The sequence below is a fragment of the Oncorhynchus nerka genome, linkage group LG4 (assembly GCF_034236695.1).
Source record: "Oncorhynchus nerka isolate Pitt River linkage group LG4, Oner_Uvic_2.0, whole genome shotgun sequence".
In the NCBI taxonomy this organism is placed as follows: domain Eukaryota; kingdom Metazoa; phylum Chordata; class Actinopteri; order Salmoniformes; family Salmonidae; genus Oncorhynchus; species Oncorhynchus nerka.
Window position 1 is genome coordinate 85,196,510 of NC_088399.1, and position 15,085 is coordinate 85,211,594.

The 15,085-nt window shown below is 37.0% G+C and overlaps 1 protein-coding gene across 1 annotated transcript in view; it reads left to right on the forward strand.

Moving 5' to 3' along the window:
• Positions 1 to 15,085, forward strand: part of cdk6 (cyclin dependent kinase 6) — a 158,986-nt gene that overhangs the window by 19,993 nt on the left and 123,908 nt on the right. The window contains exon 4 of the mRNA XM_065017986.1: positions 3,536 to 3,703. Coding sequence (XP_064874058.1) covers positions 3,536 to 3,703 — 168 coding nt within the window. The remainder of the gene's footprint in view (positions 1 to 3,535; positions 3,704 to 15,085) is intronic.

Sequence of the window (15,085 nt, forward strand, 5' to 3'; positions counted from 1 at the left end):
TCTGCCACACTTGGGATTTAAAGGGATACGTTCTCTTTTCTTCCTCGTCGACAAGCTGCTGCACCGCATGCAAGGCCTCAGTGATTTCACTTCACTCTGTGGGACTTTTCATTGAGGTTTTCAGTGTTCTGAGACACGTTGGCTGATTTAGAAGAGAAATAAACGATGTTTCTTACTATACAGTGATTACAGTTACCTTACAGATTACAGTGATGTGCATACTGTACACACATGATGATGAAGATAACAAACTGCATTAGTATTGGGGGAACCATCCAACACCAATGTGCAGCAACCAAAACACAGATTTAAAAAATGACCTTTTGTTTTAGTACTTTTGAACCCTCTATGTCAAGGATATCAGGTGTCTTTTTTCAGTGTCCATGTGTCTTGTATCCGTAAAATCATGACAAACTGTCAGTGTCCATGTGTGTTGTTGAACCTGTTAAGACTGTGTCTGTGTCCATGTGTCCATGTGTCATGTTATACGTGTTAAGACTGTGTCTGTGTCCATGTGTCATGTTATACCTGTTAAGACTGTGTCCATGTGTCATGTTATACCTGTTAAGACTGTGTCTGTGTCCATGTGTCATGTTATACCTGTTAAGACTGTCTGTGTCCATGTGTCATGTTTTACCTGTTAAGACTGTGTCTGTGTCCATGTGTCATGTTATACGTGTTAAGACTGTGTCTGTGTCCATGTGTCATGTTTTACCTGTTAAGACTGTGTCCATGTGTCATGTTTTACCTGTTAAGACTGTGTCTGTGTCCATGTGTCATGTTATACGTGTTAAGACTGTGTCTGTGTCCATGTGTCATGTTATACGTGTTAAGACTGTGTCTGTGTCCATGTGTCATGTTTTACCTGTTAAGACTGTGTCCATGTGTCATGTTTTATCTGTTAAGACTGTGTCTGTGTCCATGTGGCATGTTATACGTGTTAAGACTGTGTCTGTGTCCATGTGTCATGTTATACCTGTTAAGACTGTGTCCATGTGTCATGTTTTATCTGTTAAGACTGTGTCTGTGTCCATGTGTCATGTTATACGTGTTAAGACTGTGTCTGTGTCCATGTGTCATGTTATACGTGTTAAGACTGTGTCTGTGTCCATGTGTCATGTTTTACCTGTTAAGACTGTGTCTGTGTCCATGTTTCATGTTATACCTGTTAAGACTGTCTGTGTCCATGTGTCATGTTATACGTGTTAAGTCTGTGTCCATGTGTCATGTTTTACCTGTTAAGACTGTGTCTGTGTCCATGTGTCATGTTATACCTGTTAAGACTGTGTCTGTGTCCATGTGTCATGTTTTACCTGTTAAGACTGTGTCTGTGTCCATGTGTCATGTTTTACCTGTTAAGACTGTGTCCATGTGTCATGTTTTACCTGTTAAGACTGTGTCTGTGTCCATGTGTCATGTTATACCTGTTAAGACTGTCTGTGCCCATGTGTCATGTTATACGTGTTAAGTCTGTGTCCGTGTGTCATGTTATACCTGTTAAGACTGTGTCTGTGTCCATGTGTCATGTTTTACCTGTTAAGACTGTGTCCATGTGTCATGTTTTACCTGTTAAGACTGTGTCTGTGTCCATGTGTCATGTTATACCTGTTAAGACTGTCTGTGTCCATGTGTCATGTTATACGTGTTAAGTCTGTGTCCATGTGTCATGTTATACCTGTTAAGACTGTGTCTGTGTCCATGTGTCATGTTTTACCTGTTAAGACTGTGTCTGTGTCCATGTGTCATGTTATACCTGTTAAGACTGTGTCTGTGTCCATGTGTCATGTTTTACCTGTTAAGACTGTTTCTGTGTCCATGTGTCATGTTTTACCTGTTAAGACTGTGTCTGTGTCCATGTGTCATGTTATACGTGTTAAGACTGTGTCTGTGTCCATGTGTCATGTTTTACCTGTTAAGACTGTGTCCATGTGTCATGTTTTACCTGTTAAGACTGTGTCTGTGTCCATGTGTCATGTTATACGTGTTAAGACTGTGTCTGTGTCCATGTGTCATGTTATACGTGTTAAGACTGTGTCTGTGTCCATGTGTCATGCTTTACCTGTTAAGTCTGTGTCCATGTGTCATGTTATACGTGTTAAGACTGTGTCTGTGTCCATGTGTCATGTTATACGTGTTAAGACTGTGTCTGTGTCCATGTGTCATGTTATACCTGTTAAGACTGTGTCCATGTGTCATGTTATACGTGTTAAGACTGTGTCTGTGTCCATGTGTCATGCTATACCTGTTAAGACTGTCTGTGTCCATGTGTCATGTTATACGTGTTGACTGTGTCTGTGTCCATGTGTCATGTTATACGTGTTAAGACCGTGTCCATGCGTAATGTTGTACCTGTTAAGACTGTAGCTGTTTTCGAATACCCATACTAAAATACTGTATACTACATACTTAATGAGTATATGCTACATACTATATGCTATTAGTTAATTTTAGTATACTCTAAACTAACGGTATCTTTGTAGTTGAGTGTACTAGTGCATCGATGTGTCTACCGGAATTTGATACTGTTGCTTTTCAACTTCTTGCTAGCTTGTTAGCATAGCTAACAAATGACGAGCAAGACGTTTTACGACTTCTTTAACAATGCCCATTGAGAACGCACAAAGACTATACCACCTAGCTAAGAATTATGTGAAAAATCAAGTCAATAAACTTTGAGTTGTTTAGTTAGATAGCATATAGTTAAAATACTGGCAAGTTTGAAGTATTAGTAGCCAACTAACGTTAGGCAGCTAGCTAACATCTGGTGCATACAAGCAACTACTGTAATGAAATGCTATGCAGTTCGTAAGGCTAGCGAAGGTAACAAATTGTCAAATTACATTGCTCAACATTTTCTTAACATTTGTCATAATTAGTTAAAGCAATGAATTTGTATGCTCTCTCGTCGGACTTGCATATTTTCCGCCATTTTCTTCAAATCTGAAAACGTTGTGAAGCCATGCCCATTTTCTGAAGAGTTGCATTATGGGCCCTAAATGCACGGAAATGGTGTTCACTGCTAGAGTACTTCGTATTTTGACGAATGTAGTACGACATCCGTACATTTTTAGCATACTACATATATTCATACTATGATCAATAAACATACTACATACTAAATGTATGCCACAAATAGTATGGTTAGTGCTGTTAGTGTGAGCATTCGAACACAGCTTGTGTCTGAGTGTCCATGTGTCATGTTGTACCTGTTGTACCTGTGTTGGAATGTCCATGTGTCATGTTGTACCTGTTAAGACTGTGTCTGAGTGTCCATGTGTCATGTTGTACCTGTTAAGACTGTGTCTGAGTGTCCATGTGTCATGTTGTACCTGTTAAGACTGTGTCTGAGTGTCCATGTGTCATGTTGTACCTGTTGTACCTGTGTTGGAATGTCCATGTGTCATGTTGTACCTGTTAAGACTGTCTGAGTGTCCTCGTGTCATGTTGTACCTGTTGTACCTGTGTTGGAATGTCCATGTGTCATGTTGTACCTGTTAAGACTGTGTCTGAGTGCCCATGTGTGTTGTCCTAACAGGATATGATGTACCAGCTGCTGCAGGGACTGGACTTCCTGCACTCACACCGTGTGGTTCACCGGGACCTGAAACCCCAGAACATTTTGGTCACCAGTGGAGGACAGATCAAACTGGCCGATTTTGGCCTCGCCAGGATATACAGCTTTCAGATGGCCCTGACCTCTGTGGTGAGACCTTACTGTTATAAACCTGTTATAAAACAGATGATATACACATTTCAGATGGAACTGACCTCTGTGGTGGGAACCTTACTGTTATAGCACAGATAATATACACATTTCAGATGGAACTGACCTCTGTAGGGAGAACCTTACTGTTATAAACTAGAACATAAACTCTTATATCAGCCAATATAAATTATGTACTGAGTAGAGACTATGCCTGACCAGGATATTAGTGCTGAGCGATTAGAGCTTTTTGAGGTTGATTTGGTTTCAGTTAAAAACATTTTTTTAAATAATCACAGTTTTCAGTTTCGGTTCAATATATTGTTTAGCATGAAATGCGCTATGCGTTATGAATAAAACATGTAATAGTGACAGCACATTACTGCTTATCACTTATTAACCATTGTTTATTCACATTACTTTAATCAAATATTTCAGTTGTTTTGTAAATTATATATTTGTTTTATATGATGACTTTATTATTTCATTCCAAGTCATCATCTCATCTCTATAGAGCTGCTGCCTATGTTGTCTGACAAATTCACTGTTTTAGTAGTTCTTCAAAGTAAATAAGGCATGCTTTTATGACTACTGAATACCTACTATCAATCACTTAGATTAGATCATGTATTTTCAGGTAGAGATACTGTACCTCGCAAAGCAAATGCTCTTTATCTGTCTCGGTAGCGCGTTCCTCTCTTCTCTCCCTCTCCATGTCTGCCCCACACCAGAGAGGAGGCGGCAAAGCGAGAGGTTCACTCCCCCAAAAATATGTCCAATATAAACCCAATGTGTTTCTATGGGCTTATTTTGGACCTAGCTTCTGCCTTTACGCCTTTGGGACAACGACTCCCATTGTTAGGGCGGAGATATGAGCATCAGTCAACACTCTACCCCATATTGACAAAGCAAAAACAGGATTTTAGAAATGTTTGCAAATGTTTTAAAAATATAACATTTACATAAGTATTCAGACCCTTTACTCAATACTTTGTTGAAGCACCTTTTGGAAGCGATTACGTCCTTGAGTCTTCTTGGATATGACGCTACAAGCTTGGCACACCTGTATTTGGAGAGTTTCTCCCATTCTTTTTTGCAGATCCTCTCAAGCTCTGTCAGGTTGGATGGGGAGCGTTGCTGCACAGCTATTTTCAGGTCTCTCCAGAAATGTTTGATCGGGTTCAAGTCCGGGCTCTGTCTGGGCCACTCAAGGATATGCAGAGACTTGTCCCGAAGCCACTCTGCGTTGTCTTGGCTGTATGCTTAGGGTCTTTGTCCTGTTTGAAGGTGAACCTTTGTCACAGTCTGAGGTTCAGAGTGCTCTGGAGCAGGTTTTCATCAAGGATCTCTCTGTACTTTGCTCCATTCATCTTTGCCTCAATCCTGACTAGTCTCCCAGTCCCTGCCACTGAAAAACATCCCCACTGCATGATGATGTCACCGATTATGGTCATTGTAGTTAATTACCACATTTTCTTCGCTAAACTATGTTGAATATTGGCTTATTGGAAACTACGACTCCCTACTACATATCACAGTTTTGGTGTGATCTGATTTCTTTCTAGAGAAAGTGCGTATTGAGCTCATAAAATGTTTTATTTCAAATAATTGAAACGACGTCGGTCAGTTAGTTGTTTAAAAAACAAACCTCTTGTGGCGAGCATCTTAAAGGAATAATCCACTGAAAACCACAAATTCCTATGATTTACATAAATAATGCAAATATGTGAGAACAATCTATGTTCTGAAAAAAATATAGCATTTTGTCATTATAATAAGTTAGTAAGCAATATGTGAAAAATCGACTACAAAACTCACAATGCAATGCTCTCTCTAGAAAAGCTGTTTAGCTCGCTAGGTAGCTATCAAGAAAACATAACTACACGCAAATAATACAAAAGTCAATATCAGCATGTGAAGTAGTTAGCTAGTTGTAAATCCCTAAAACAAACTTCACTATCAGTTTAGGAGTTACAATATCACCATGTTCAACCTTTGATTGTGTTTCTAGCACAAAGCTGTGTGAATCAGGTTGCAATGGCAACGCTCAAGGGCCCTGCAAGCAGGGAGAGGAGAACACAGTTTTGCGCCATGGTAGTTGAAGGAAGAAAGGATATTAATGTGATGGCGCACTCTGCACTTTGGGGACATTTAAACAAAATATATACTGTGTTGTGATGATATAGACAGATGGATTTGTTCTGGAGAAGTTTTCTCATACTATCTATTGGCTTATTTGGCAATCTGGACAGCAGGTAATTGTTTTAAAAGCATTATGAAATGTGAGAGTTTGTTATCCCCTATATCCAGTGACGAGAACCTTGTCTTGATGACGTATCACATCACACATCATTTTCAGGGTGGATTATCTCTTTTATACCAGTACACACACTGTGCTCCGTTTTTATGACAACCCTCAAACAGTTCCAGCTTTAACGTTATGGTATAGAATAGACTATATCATGTCAAATACATAGTTCACATACTATTCCAGTTTTACAGGGCAAACCAAAACCTGAAGGTATTTCACATACTGCTACATAATGTATAGCCAGACTGATTCCTCTTCCTACAGTTTCACTAGCCAGACTGATTCCTCTTCCTACAGTTTCACTAGCCAGACTGATTCCTCTTCCTACAGTTTCACTAGCCAGACTGATTCCTCTTCCTACAGTTTCACTAGCCAGACTGATTCCTCTTCCTACAGTTTCACTAGCCAGACTCCATAGTCTCAATCAGGATACGTCTGATTAAGCCAGACAACTCTTTATTATCAGGTATTTACTGTAGATGACAGATAGTCAAGTTATGTATTGGGAGTTGGACTGTGTGCGGTACATTCCCAGTGAGGCTATTCTTCCTTTTGATATCAGGTATTTAGATAAGAGATTAAATAACAGAGGTTATGAATTGAGACCGTGTATGTTACTTCCCAATGTAAAGCATCATTTTATAGACTCCTTATCTACCTCAGCCCACTGCAAAACAAAATAATTTCACCTGGTACAAACGACTGAATTCAGGCCCTTACTCTGAACCTAATCTCTCTCTCTTTCACCTCCTCCCTTCTTCTCTCCTTCCCTCTCTCTGTCCATCTTTATCTCATTTTCTGTCGTTTAGTGCACTCTTTTTTTAACCAATTGGGTGAACGTCCACTTACTGTATCTGTGGGTTGCGTCCCAAATGACTCCCTATTCCCCTTATAGTGCACTACCGTTGACCAGGGCTGATAAGGCCCATATTGCACTATAGACCTATAGTGAATAGGGTGTTATTTGGAATACAGACTATGTTTTACTGAGTTGGTCGACCAATGAGAAGAGAAGTATCATGAGTGGGAGGTGAAAGGGAGACTATAAAACATTGGTACATGAGGCCACAGAAGGACAGAGAGAGAGAGAGAAGGCTCTCCTGAGACACAGATGAAAAGTGGCTAATGTGATGTAGCGGGCACTGAAAGGGCACCAGTCGGCAGGCAAGAGAGAAGAACAGTAAACGATATGGTGTAAAGTGAGAGCGAAAGGAACGGCCGAAGAGAATCCCTGAAGTGAAGTGGACGTGACAAGGATGAAATGGATAAAGAGGGAGGGAGTTATGGGGGACAGAGAGGGATTGAGTCAGAGATCCCCTCCTCCTTCCTTTCTTCCGTCAAGGCCTTGAAGTGGGACTGTCTTGCACAGCCAGATCGCTCCAAGTTGACTTAGAAATTGTCTTGAGGACGTCGGGAAAGGCCTTCAAAATTACCCACTAGGGGCAACAGTGAGCAATATTACCTGGACAGGGGTGGCGGATGAGTGTTGGCCCGTGACTTCAGATCTGAAGGTCACATGTTCAATCCCAGTGGTAGACACTTGTTGTTTTAACCCTATCCTTAACCCTTAACTTAACCATTCAGAATGAACACCTAAACTTAATGTTTAACTCTATCCCAAACCTTAACCCTTATCTTAACCATTCAGAATGAACACCTAAACTTAATGTTTAACTCTATCCCAAACCTTAACCCTTATCTTAACCATTCAGAATGAACACCTAAACTTAATGTTTAACTCTATCCCAAACCTTAACCCTTATCTTAACCATTCAGAGTGAACGCCTAAACTTAATGTTTAACTCTATCCCAAACCTTAACCCTTATCTTAACCATTCAGAGTGAATGCCTAAACTTAATGTTTAACTCTATCCCAAACCTTAACCCTTATCTTAACCATTCAGAATGAATGCCTAAACTTAATGTTTAACTCTATCCCAAACCTTAACCCTTAACTTAACCATTCAGAGTGAATGCCTAAACTTAATGTTTAACTCTATCCCAAACCTTAACCCTTAACTTAACCATTCAGAATGAATACCTAAACTTAATGTTTAACTCTATCCCAAACCTTAACCCTTATCTTAACCATTCAGAATGAACGCCTAAACTTAATATTTAACTCTATCCCAAACCTTAACCCTTATCTTAACCATTCAGAATGAACACCTAAACTTAATGTTTAACTCTATCCCAAACCTTAACCCTTATCTTAACCATTCAGAGTGAACGCCTAAACTTAATGTTTAACTCTATCCCAAACCTTAACCCTTAACTTAACCATTCAGAATGAATACCTAAACTTAATGTTTAACTCTATCCCAAACCTTAACCCTTATCTTAACCATTCAGAATGAACGCCTAAACTTAATGTTTAACTCTATCCCAAACCTTAACCCTGATCTTAACCATTCAGAATGAATGCCTAAACTTAATGTTTAACTCTATCCCAAACCTTAACTTAACCATTCAGAATGAACACCTAAACTTAATGTTTAACTCTATCCCAAACCTTAACCCTTATCTTAACCATTCAGAATGAATGCCTAAACTTAATGTTTAACTCTATCCCAAACCTTAACCCTTATCTTAACCATTCAGAATGAACACCTACACTTAATGTTTAACTCTATCCCAAACCTTAACCCTTAACTTAACCATTCAGAATGAACACCTAAACTTAATGTTTAACTCTATCCCAAACCTTAACTTAACCATTCAGAATGAACACCTAAACTTAATGTTTAACTCTATCCCAAACCTTAACCCTTAACTTAACCATTCAGAATGAACACCTAAACTTAATGTTTAACTCTATCCCAAACCTTAACCCTTAACCATTCAGAATGAACACCTAAACTTAATGTTTAACTCTATCCCAAACCTTAACCCTTATCTTAACCATTCAGAGTGAACGCCTAAACTTAATGTTTAACTCTATCCCAAATCTTAACCCTTATCTTAACCATTCAGAATGAATGCCTAAACTTCATGTTTAACTCTATCCCAAACCTTAACCCTTATCTTAACCATTCAGAATGAATGCCTAAACTTAATGTTTAACTCTATCCCAAACCTTAACCCTTATCTTAACCATTCAGAATGAATGGCTAAACTTAATGTTTAACTCTATCCCAAACCTTAACCCTTATCTTAACCATTCAGAGTGAACGCCTAAACTTAATGTTTAACTCTATCCCAAACCTTAACCCTTAACCATTCAGAATGAACACCTAAACTTAATGTTTAACTCTATCCCAAACCTTAACCCTTATCTTAACCATTCAGAGTGAACGCCTAAACTTAATGTTTAACTCTATCCCAAACCTTAACCCTTAACTTAACCATTCAGAATGAACGGCTAAACTTAATGTTTAACTCTATCCCAAACCTTAACCCTTATCTTAACCATTCAGAATGAATGCCTAAACTTAATGTTTAACTCTATCCCAAACCTTAACCCTTAACTTAACCATTCAGAGTGAATGCCTAAACTTAATGTTTAACTCTATCCCAAACCTTAACCCTTAACTTAACCATTCAGAATGAACACCTAAACTTAATGTTTAACTCTATCCCAAACCTTAACCCTTAACTTAACCATTCAGAATGAATGCCTAAACTTAATGTTTAACTCTATCCCAAATCTTAACCCTTATCTTAACCATTCAGAATGAATGCCTAAACTTAATGTTTAACTCTATCCCAAACCTTAACCCTTAACTTAACCATTCAGAATGAACACCTAAACTTAATGTTTAACTCTATCCCAAACCTTAACCCTTAACCATTCAGAATGAACACCTAAACTTAATGTTTAACTCTATCCCAAACCTTAACCCTTATCTTAACCATTCAGAGTGAACGCCTAAACTTAATGTTTAACTCTATCCCAAATCTTAACCCTTATCTTAACCATTCAGAATGAATGCCTAAACTTCATGTTTAACTCTATCCCAAACCTTAACCCTTATCTTAACCATTCAGAATGAATGCCTAAACTTAATGTTTAACTCTATCCCAAACCTTAACCCTTATCTTAACCATTCAGAATGAATGGCTAAACTTAATGTTTAACTCTATCCCAAACCTTAACCCTTATCTTAACCATTCAGAGTGAACGCCTAAACTTAATGTTTAACTCTATCCCAAACCTTAACCCTTAACCATTCAGAATGAACACCTAAACTTAATGTTTAACTCTATCCCAAACCTTAACCCTTATCTTAACCATTCAGAGTGAACGCCTAAACTTAATGTTTAACTCTATCCCAAACCTTAACCCTTAACTTAACCATTCAGAATGAACGGCTAAACTTAATGTTTAACTCTATCCCAAACCTTAACCCTTATCTTAACCATTCAGAATGAATGCCTAAACTTAATGTTTAACTCTATCCCAAACCTTAACCCTTAACTTAACCATTCAGAGTGAATGCCTAAACTTAATGTTTAACTCTATCCCAAACCTTAACCCTTAACTTAACCATTCAGAATGAATACCTAAACTTAATGTTTAACTCTATCCCAAACCTTAACCCTTATCTTAACCATTCAGAATGAACGCCTAAACTTAATGTTTAACTCTATCCCAAACCTTAACCCTTAACCATTCAGAATGAACACCTAAACTTAATGTTTAACTCTATCCCAAACCTTAACCCTTAACTTAACCATTCAGAATGAATGCCTAAACTTAATGTTTAACTCTATCCCAAATCTTAACCCTTATCTTAACCATTCAGAATGAATGCCTAAACTTAATGTTTAACTCTATCCCAAACCTTAACCCTTATCTTAACCATTCAGAATGAATGCCTAAACTTAATGTTTAACTCTATCCCAAACCTTAACCCTTAACTTAACCATTCAGAATGAATGCCTAAACTTAATGTTTAACTCTATCCCAAACCTTAACCCTTATCTTAACCATTCAGAATGAACACCTACACTTAATGTTTAACTCTATCCCAAACCTTAACCCTTAACTTAACCATTCAGAATGAACACCTAAACTTAATGTTTAACTCTATCCCAAACCTTAACTTAACCATTCAGAATGAACACCTAAACTTAATGTTTAACTCTATCCCAAACCTTAACCCTTAACTTAACCATTCAGAATGAACACCTAAACTTAATGTTTAACTCTATCCCAAACCTTAACCCTTAACCATTCAGAATGAACACCTAAACTTAATGTTTAACTCTATCCCAAACCTTAACCCTTATCTTAACCATTCAGAGTGAACGCCTAAACTTAATGTTTAACTCTATCCCAAATCTTAACCCTTATCTTAACCATTCAGAATGAATGCCTAAACTTCATGTTTAACTCTATCCCAAACCTTAACCCTTATCTTAACCATTCAGAATGAATGCCTAAACTTAATGTTTAACTCTATCCCAAACCTTAACCCTTATCTTAACCATTCAGAATGAATGGCTAAACTTAATGTTTAACTCTATCCCAAACCTTAACCCTTATCTTAACCATTCAGAGTGAACGCCTAAACTTAATGTTTAACTCTATCCCAAACCTTAACCCTTAACCATTCAGAATGAACACCTAAACTTAATGTTTAACTCTATCCCAAACCTTAACCCTTATCTTAACCATTCAGAGTGAACGCCTAAACTTAATGTTTAACTCTATCCCAAACCTTAACCCTTAACTTAACCATTCAGAATGAACGGCTAAACTTAATGTTTAACTCTATCCCAAACCTTAACCCTTATCTTAACCATTCAGAATGAATGCCTAAACTTAATGTTTAACTCTATCCCAAACCTTAACCCTTAACTTAACCATTCAGAGTGAATGCCTAAACTTAATGTTTAACTCTATCCCAAACCTTAACCCTTAACTTAACCATTCAGAATGAATACCTAAACTTAATGTTTAACTCTATCCCAAACCTTAACCCTTATCTTAACCATTCAGAATGAACGCCTAAACTTAATGTTTAACTCTATCCCAAACCTTAACCCTTAACCATTCAGAATGAACACCTAAACTTAATGTTTAACTCTATCCCAAACCTTAACCCTTAACTTAACCATTCAGAATGAATGCCTAAACTTAATGTTTAACTCTATCCCAAATCTTAACTCTTATCTTAACCATTCAGAATGAATGCCTAAACTTAATGTTTAACTCTATCCCAAACCTTAACCCTTATCTTAACCATTCAGAATGAACGCCTAAACTTAATGTTTAACTCTATCCCAAACCTTAACCCTTAACTTAACCATTCAGAATGAATGCCTAAACTTAATGTTTAACTCTATCCCAAACCTTAACCCTTATCTTAACCATTCAGAATGAACACCTAAACTTAATGTTTAACTCTATCCCAAACCTTAACCCTTATCTTAACCATTCAGAGTGAATGCCTAAACTTAATGTTTAACTCTATCCCAAACCTTAACCCTTATCTTAACCATTCAGAATGAACACCTAAACTTAATGTTTAACTCTATCCCAAACCTTAACCCTTAACTTAACGATTCAGAATGAACACCTAAACTTAATGTTTAACTCTATCCCAAACCTTAACTTAACCATTCAGAATGAACGCCTAAACTTAATGTTTAACTCTATCCCAAACCTTAACCCTTATCTTAACCATTCAGAGTGAACGCCTAAACTTAATGTTTAACTCTATCCCAAATCTTAACCCTTATCTTAACCATTCAGAATGAATGCCTAAACTTAATGTTTAACTCTATCCCAAACCTTAACCCTTATCTTAACCATTCAGAATGAATGCCTAAACTTAATGTTTAACTCTATCCCAAACCTTAACCCTTATCTTAACCATTCAGAATGAACACCTACACTTAATGTTTAACTCTATCCCAAACCTTAACCCTTATCTTAACCATTCAGAATGAATGCCTAAACATAATGTTTAACTCTATCCCAAACCTTAACCCTTAACTTAACCATTCAGAATGAATGCCTAAACTTAATGTTTAACTCTATCCCAAACCTTAACCCTTATCTTAACCATTCAGAATGAACACCTAAACTTAATGTTGAACTCTATCCCAAACCTTAACCCTTATCTTAACCATTCAGAATGAATGCCTAAACTTAATGTTTAACTCTATCCCAAACCTTAACCCTTATCTTAACCATTCAGAATGAATGCCTAAACTTAATGTTTAACTCTATCCCAAACCTTAACCCTTATCTTAACCATTCAGAGTGAACGCCTAAACTTAATGTTTAACTCTATCCCAAACCTTAACCCTTAACTTAACCATTCAGAATGAATGCCTAAACTTAACATTTAACTCTATCCCAAACATTAACCCTTATCTTAACCATTCAGAATGAACGCCTAAACTTAATGTTTAACTCTATCCCAAACCTTAACCCTTAACCATTCAGAATGAACACCTAAACTTAATGTTTAACTCTATCCCAAACCTTAACCCTTAACTTAACCATTCAGAATGAATGCCTAAACTTAATGTTTAACTCTATCCCAAATCTTAACCCTTATCTTAACCATTCAGAATGAATGCCTAAACTTAATGTTTAACTCTATCCCAAACCTTAACCCTTATCTTAACCATTCAGAATGAATGCCTAAACTTAATGTTTAACTCTATCCCAAACCTTAACCCTTATCTTAACCATTCAGAATGAAGACCTACACTTAATGTTTAACTCTATCCCAAACCTTAACCCTTATCTTAACCATTCAGAGTGAATGCCTAAACTTAATGTTTAACTCTATCCCAAACCTTAACCATTCAGAATGAACGCCTAAACTTAACGTTTAACTCTATCCCAAACCTTAACCCTTATCTTAACCATTCAGAATGAATGCCTAAACTTAACGTTTAACTCTATCCCAAACCTTAACCCTTATCTTAACCATTCAGAATGAATGCCTAAACTTAATGTTTAACTCTATCCCAAACCTTAACCCTTATCTTAACCATTCAGAATGAACACCTAAACTTAATGTTGAACTCTATCCCAAACCTTAACCCTTATCTTAACCATTCAGAATGAATGCCTAAACTTAATGTTTAACTCTATCCCAAACCTTAACCCTTAACCATTCAGAATGAATGCCTAAACTTAATGTTTAACTCTATCCCAAACCTTAACCCTTAACTTAACCATTCAGAATGAATACCTAAACTTAATGTTTAACTCTATCCCAAACCTTAACCATTCAGAATGAACGCCTAAACTTAATGTTTAACTCTATCCCAAACCTTAACCCTTATCTTAACCATTCAGAATGAACACCTAAACTTAATGTTGAACTCTATCCCAAACCTTAACCCTTATCTTAACCATTCAGAATGAATGCCTAAACTTAATGTTTAACTCTATCCCAAACCTTAACCATTCAGAATGAACGCCTAAACTTAACGTTTAACTCTATCCCAAACCTTAACCCTTATCTTAACCATTCAGAATGAATGCCTAAACTTAACGTTTAACTCTATCCCAAACCTTAACCCTTATCTTAACCATTCAGAATGAATGCCTAAACTTAATGTTTAACTCTATCCCAAACCTTAACCCTTATCTTAACCATTCAGAATGAACACCTAAACTTAATGTTGAACTCTATCCCAAACCTTAACCCTTATCTTAACCATTCAGAATGAATGCCTAAACTTAATGTTTAACTCTATCCCAAACCTTAACCCTTAACCATTCAGAATGAATGCCTAAACTTAATGTTTAACTCTATCCCAAACCTTAACCCTTAACTTAACCATTCAGAATGAATACCTAAACTTAATGTTTAACTCTATCCCAAACCTTAACCATTCAGAATGAACGCCTAAACTTAATGTTTAACTCTATCCCAAACCTTAACCCTTATCTTAACCATTCAGAGTGAACGCCTAAACTTAATGTTTAACTCTATCCCAAACCTTAACCCTTATCTTAACCATTCAGAATGAATGCCTAAACTTAATGTTTAACTCTATCCCAAACCTTAACCCTTATCTTAACCATTCAGAATGAACACCTACACTTAATGTTTAACTCTATCCCAAACCTTAACCCTTATCTTAACCATTCAGAA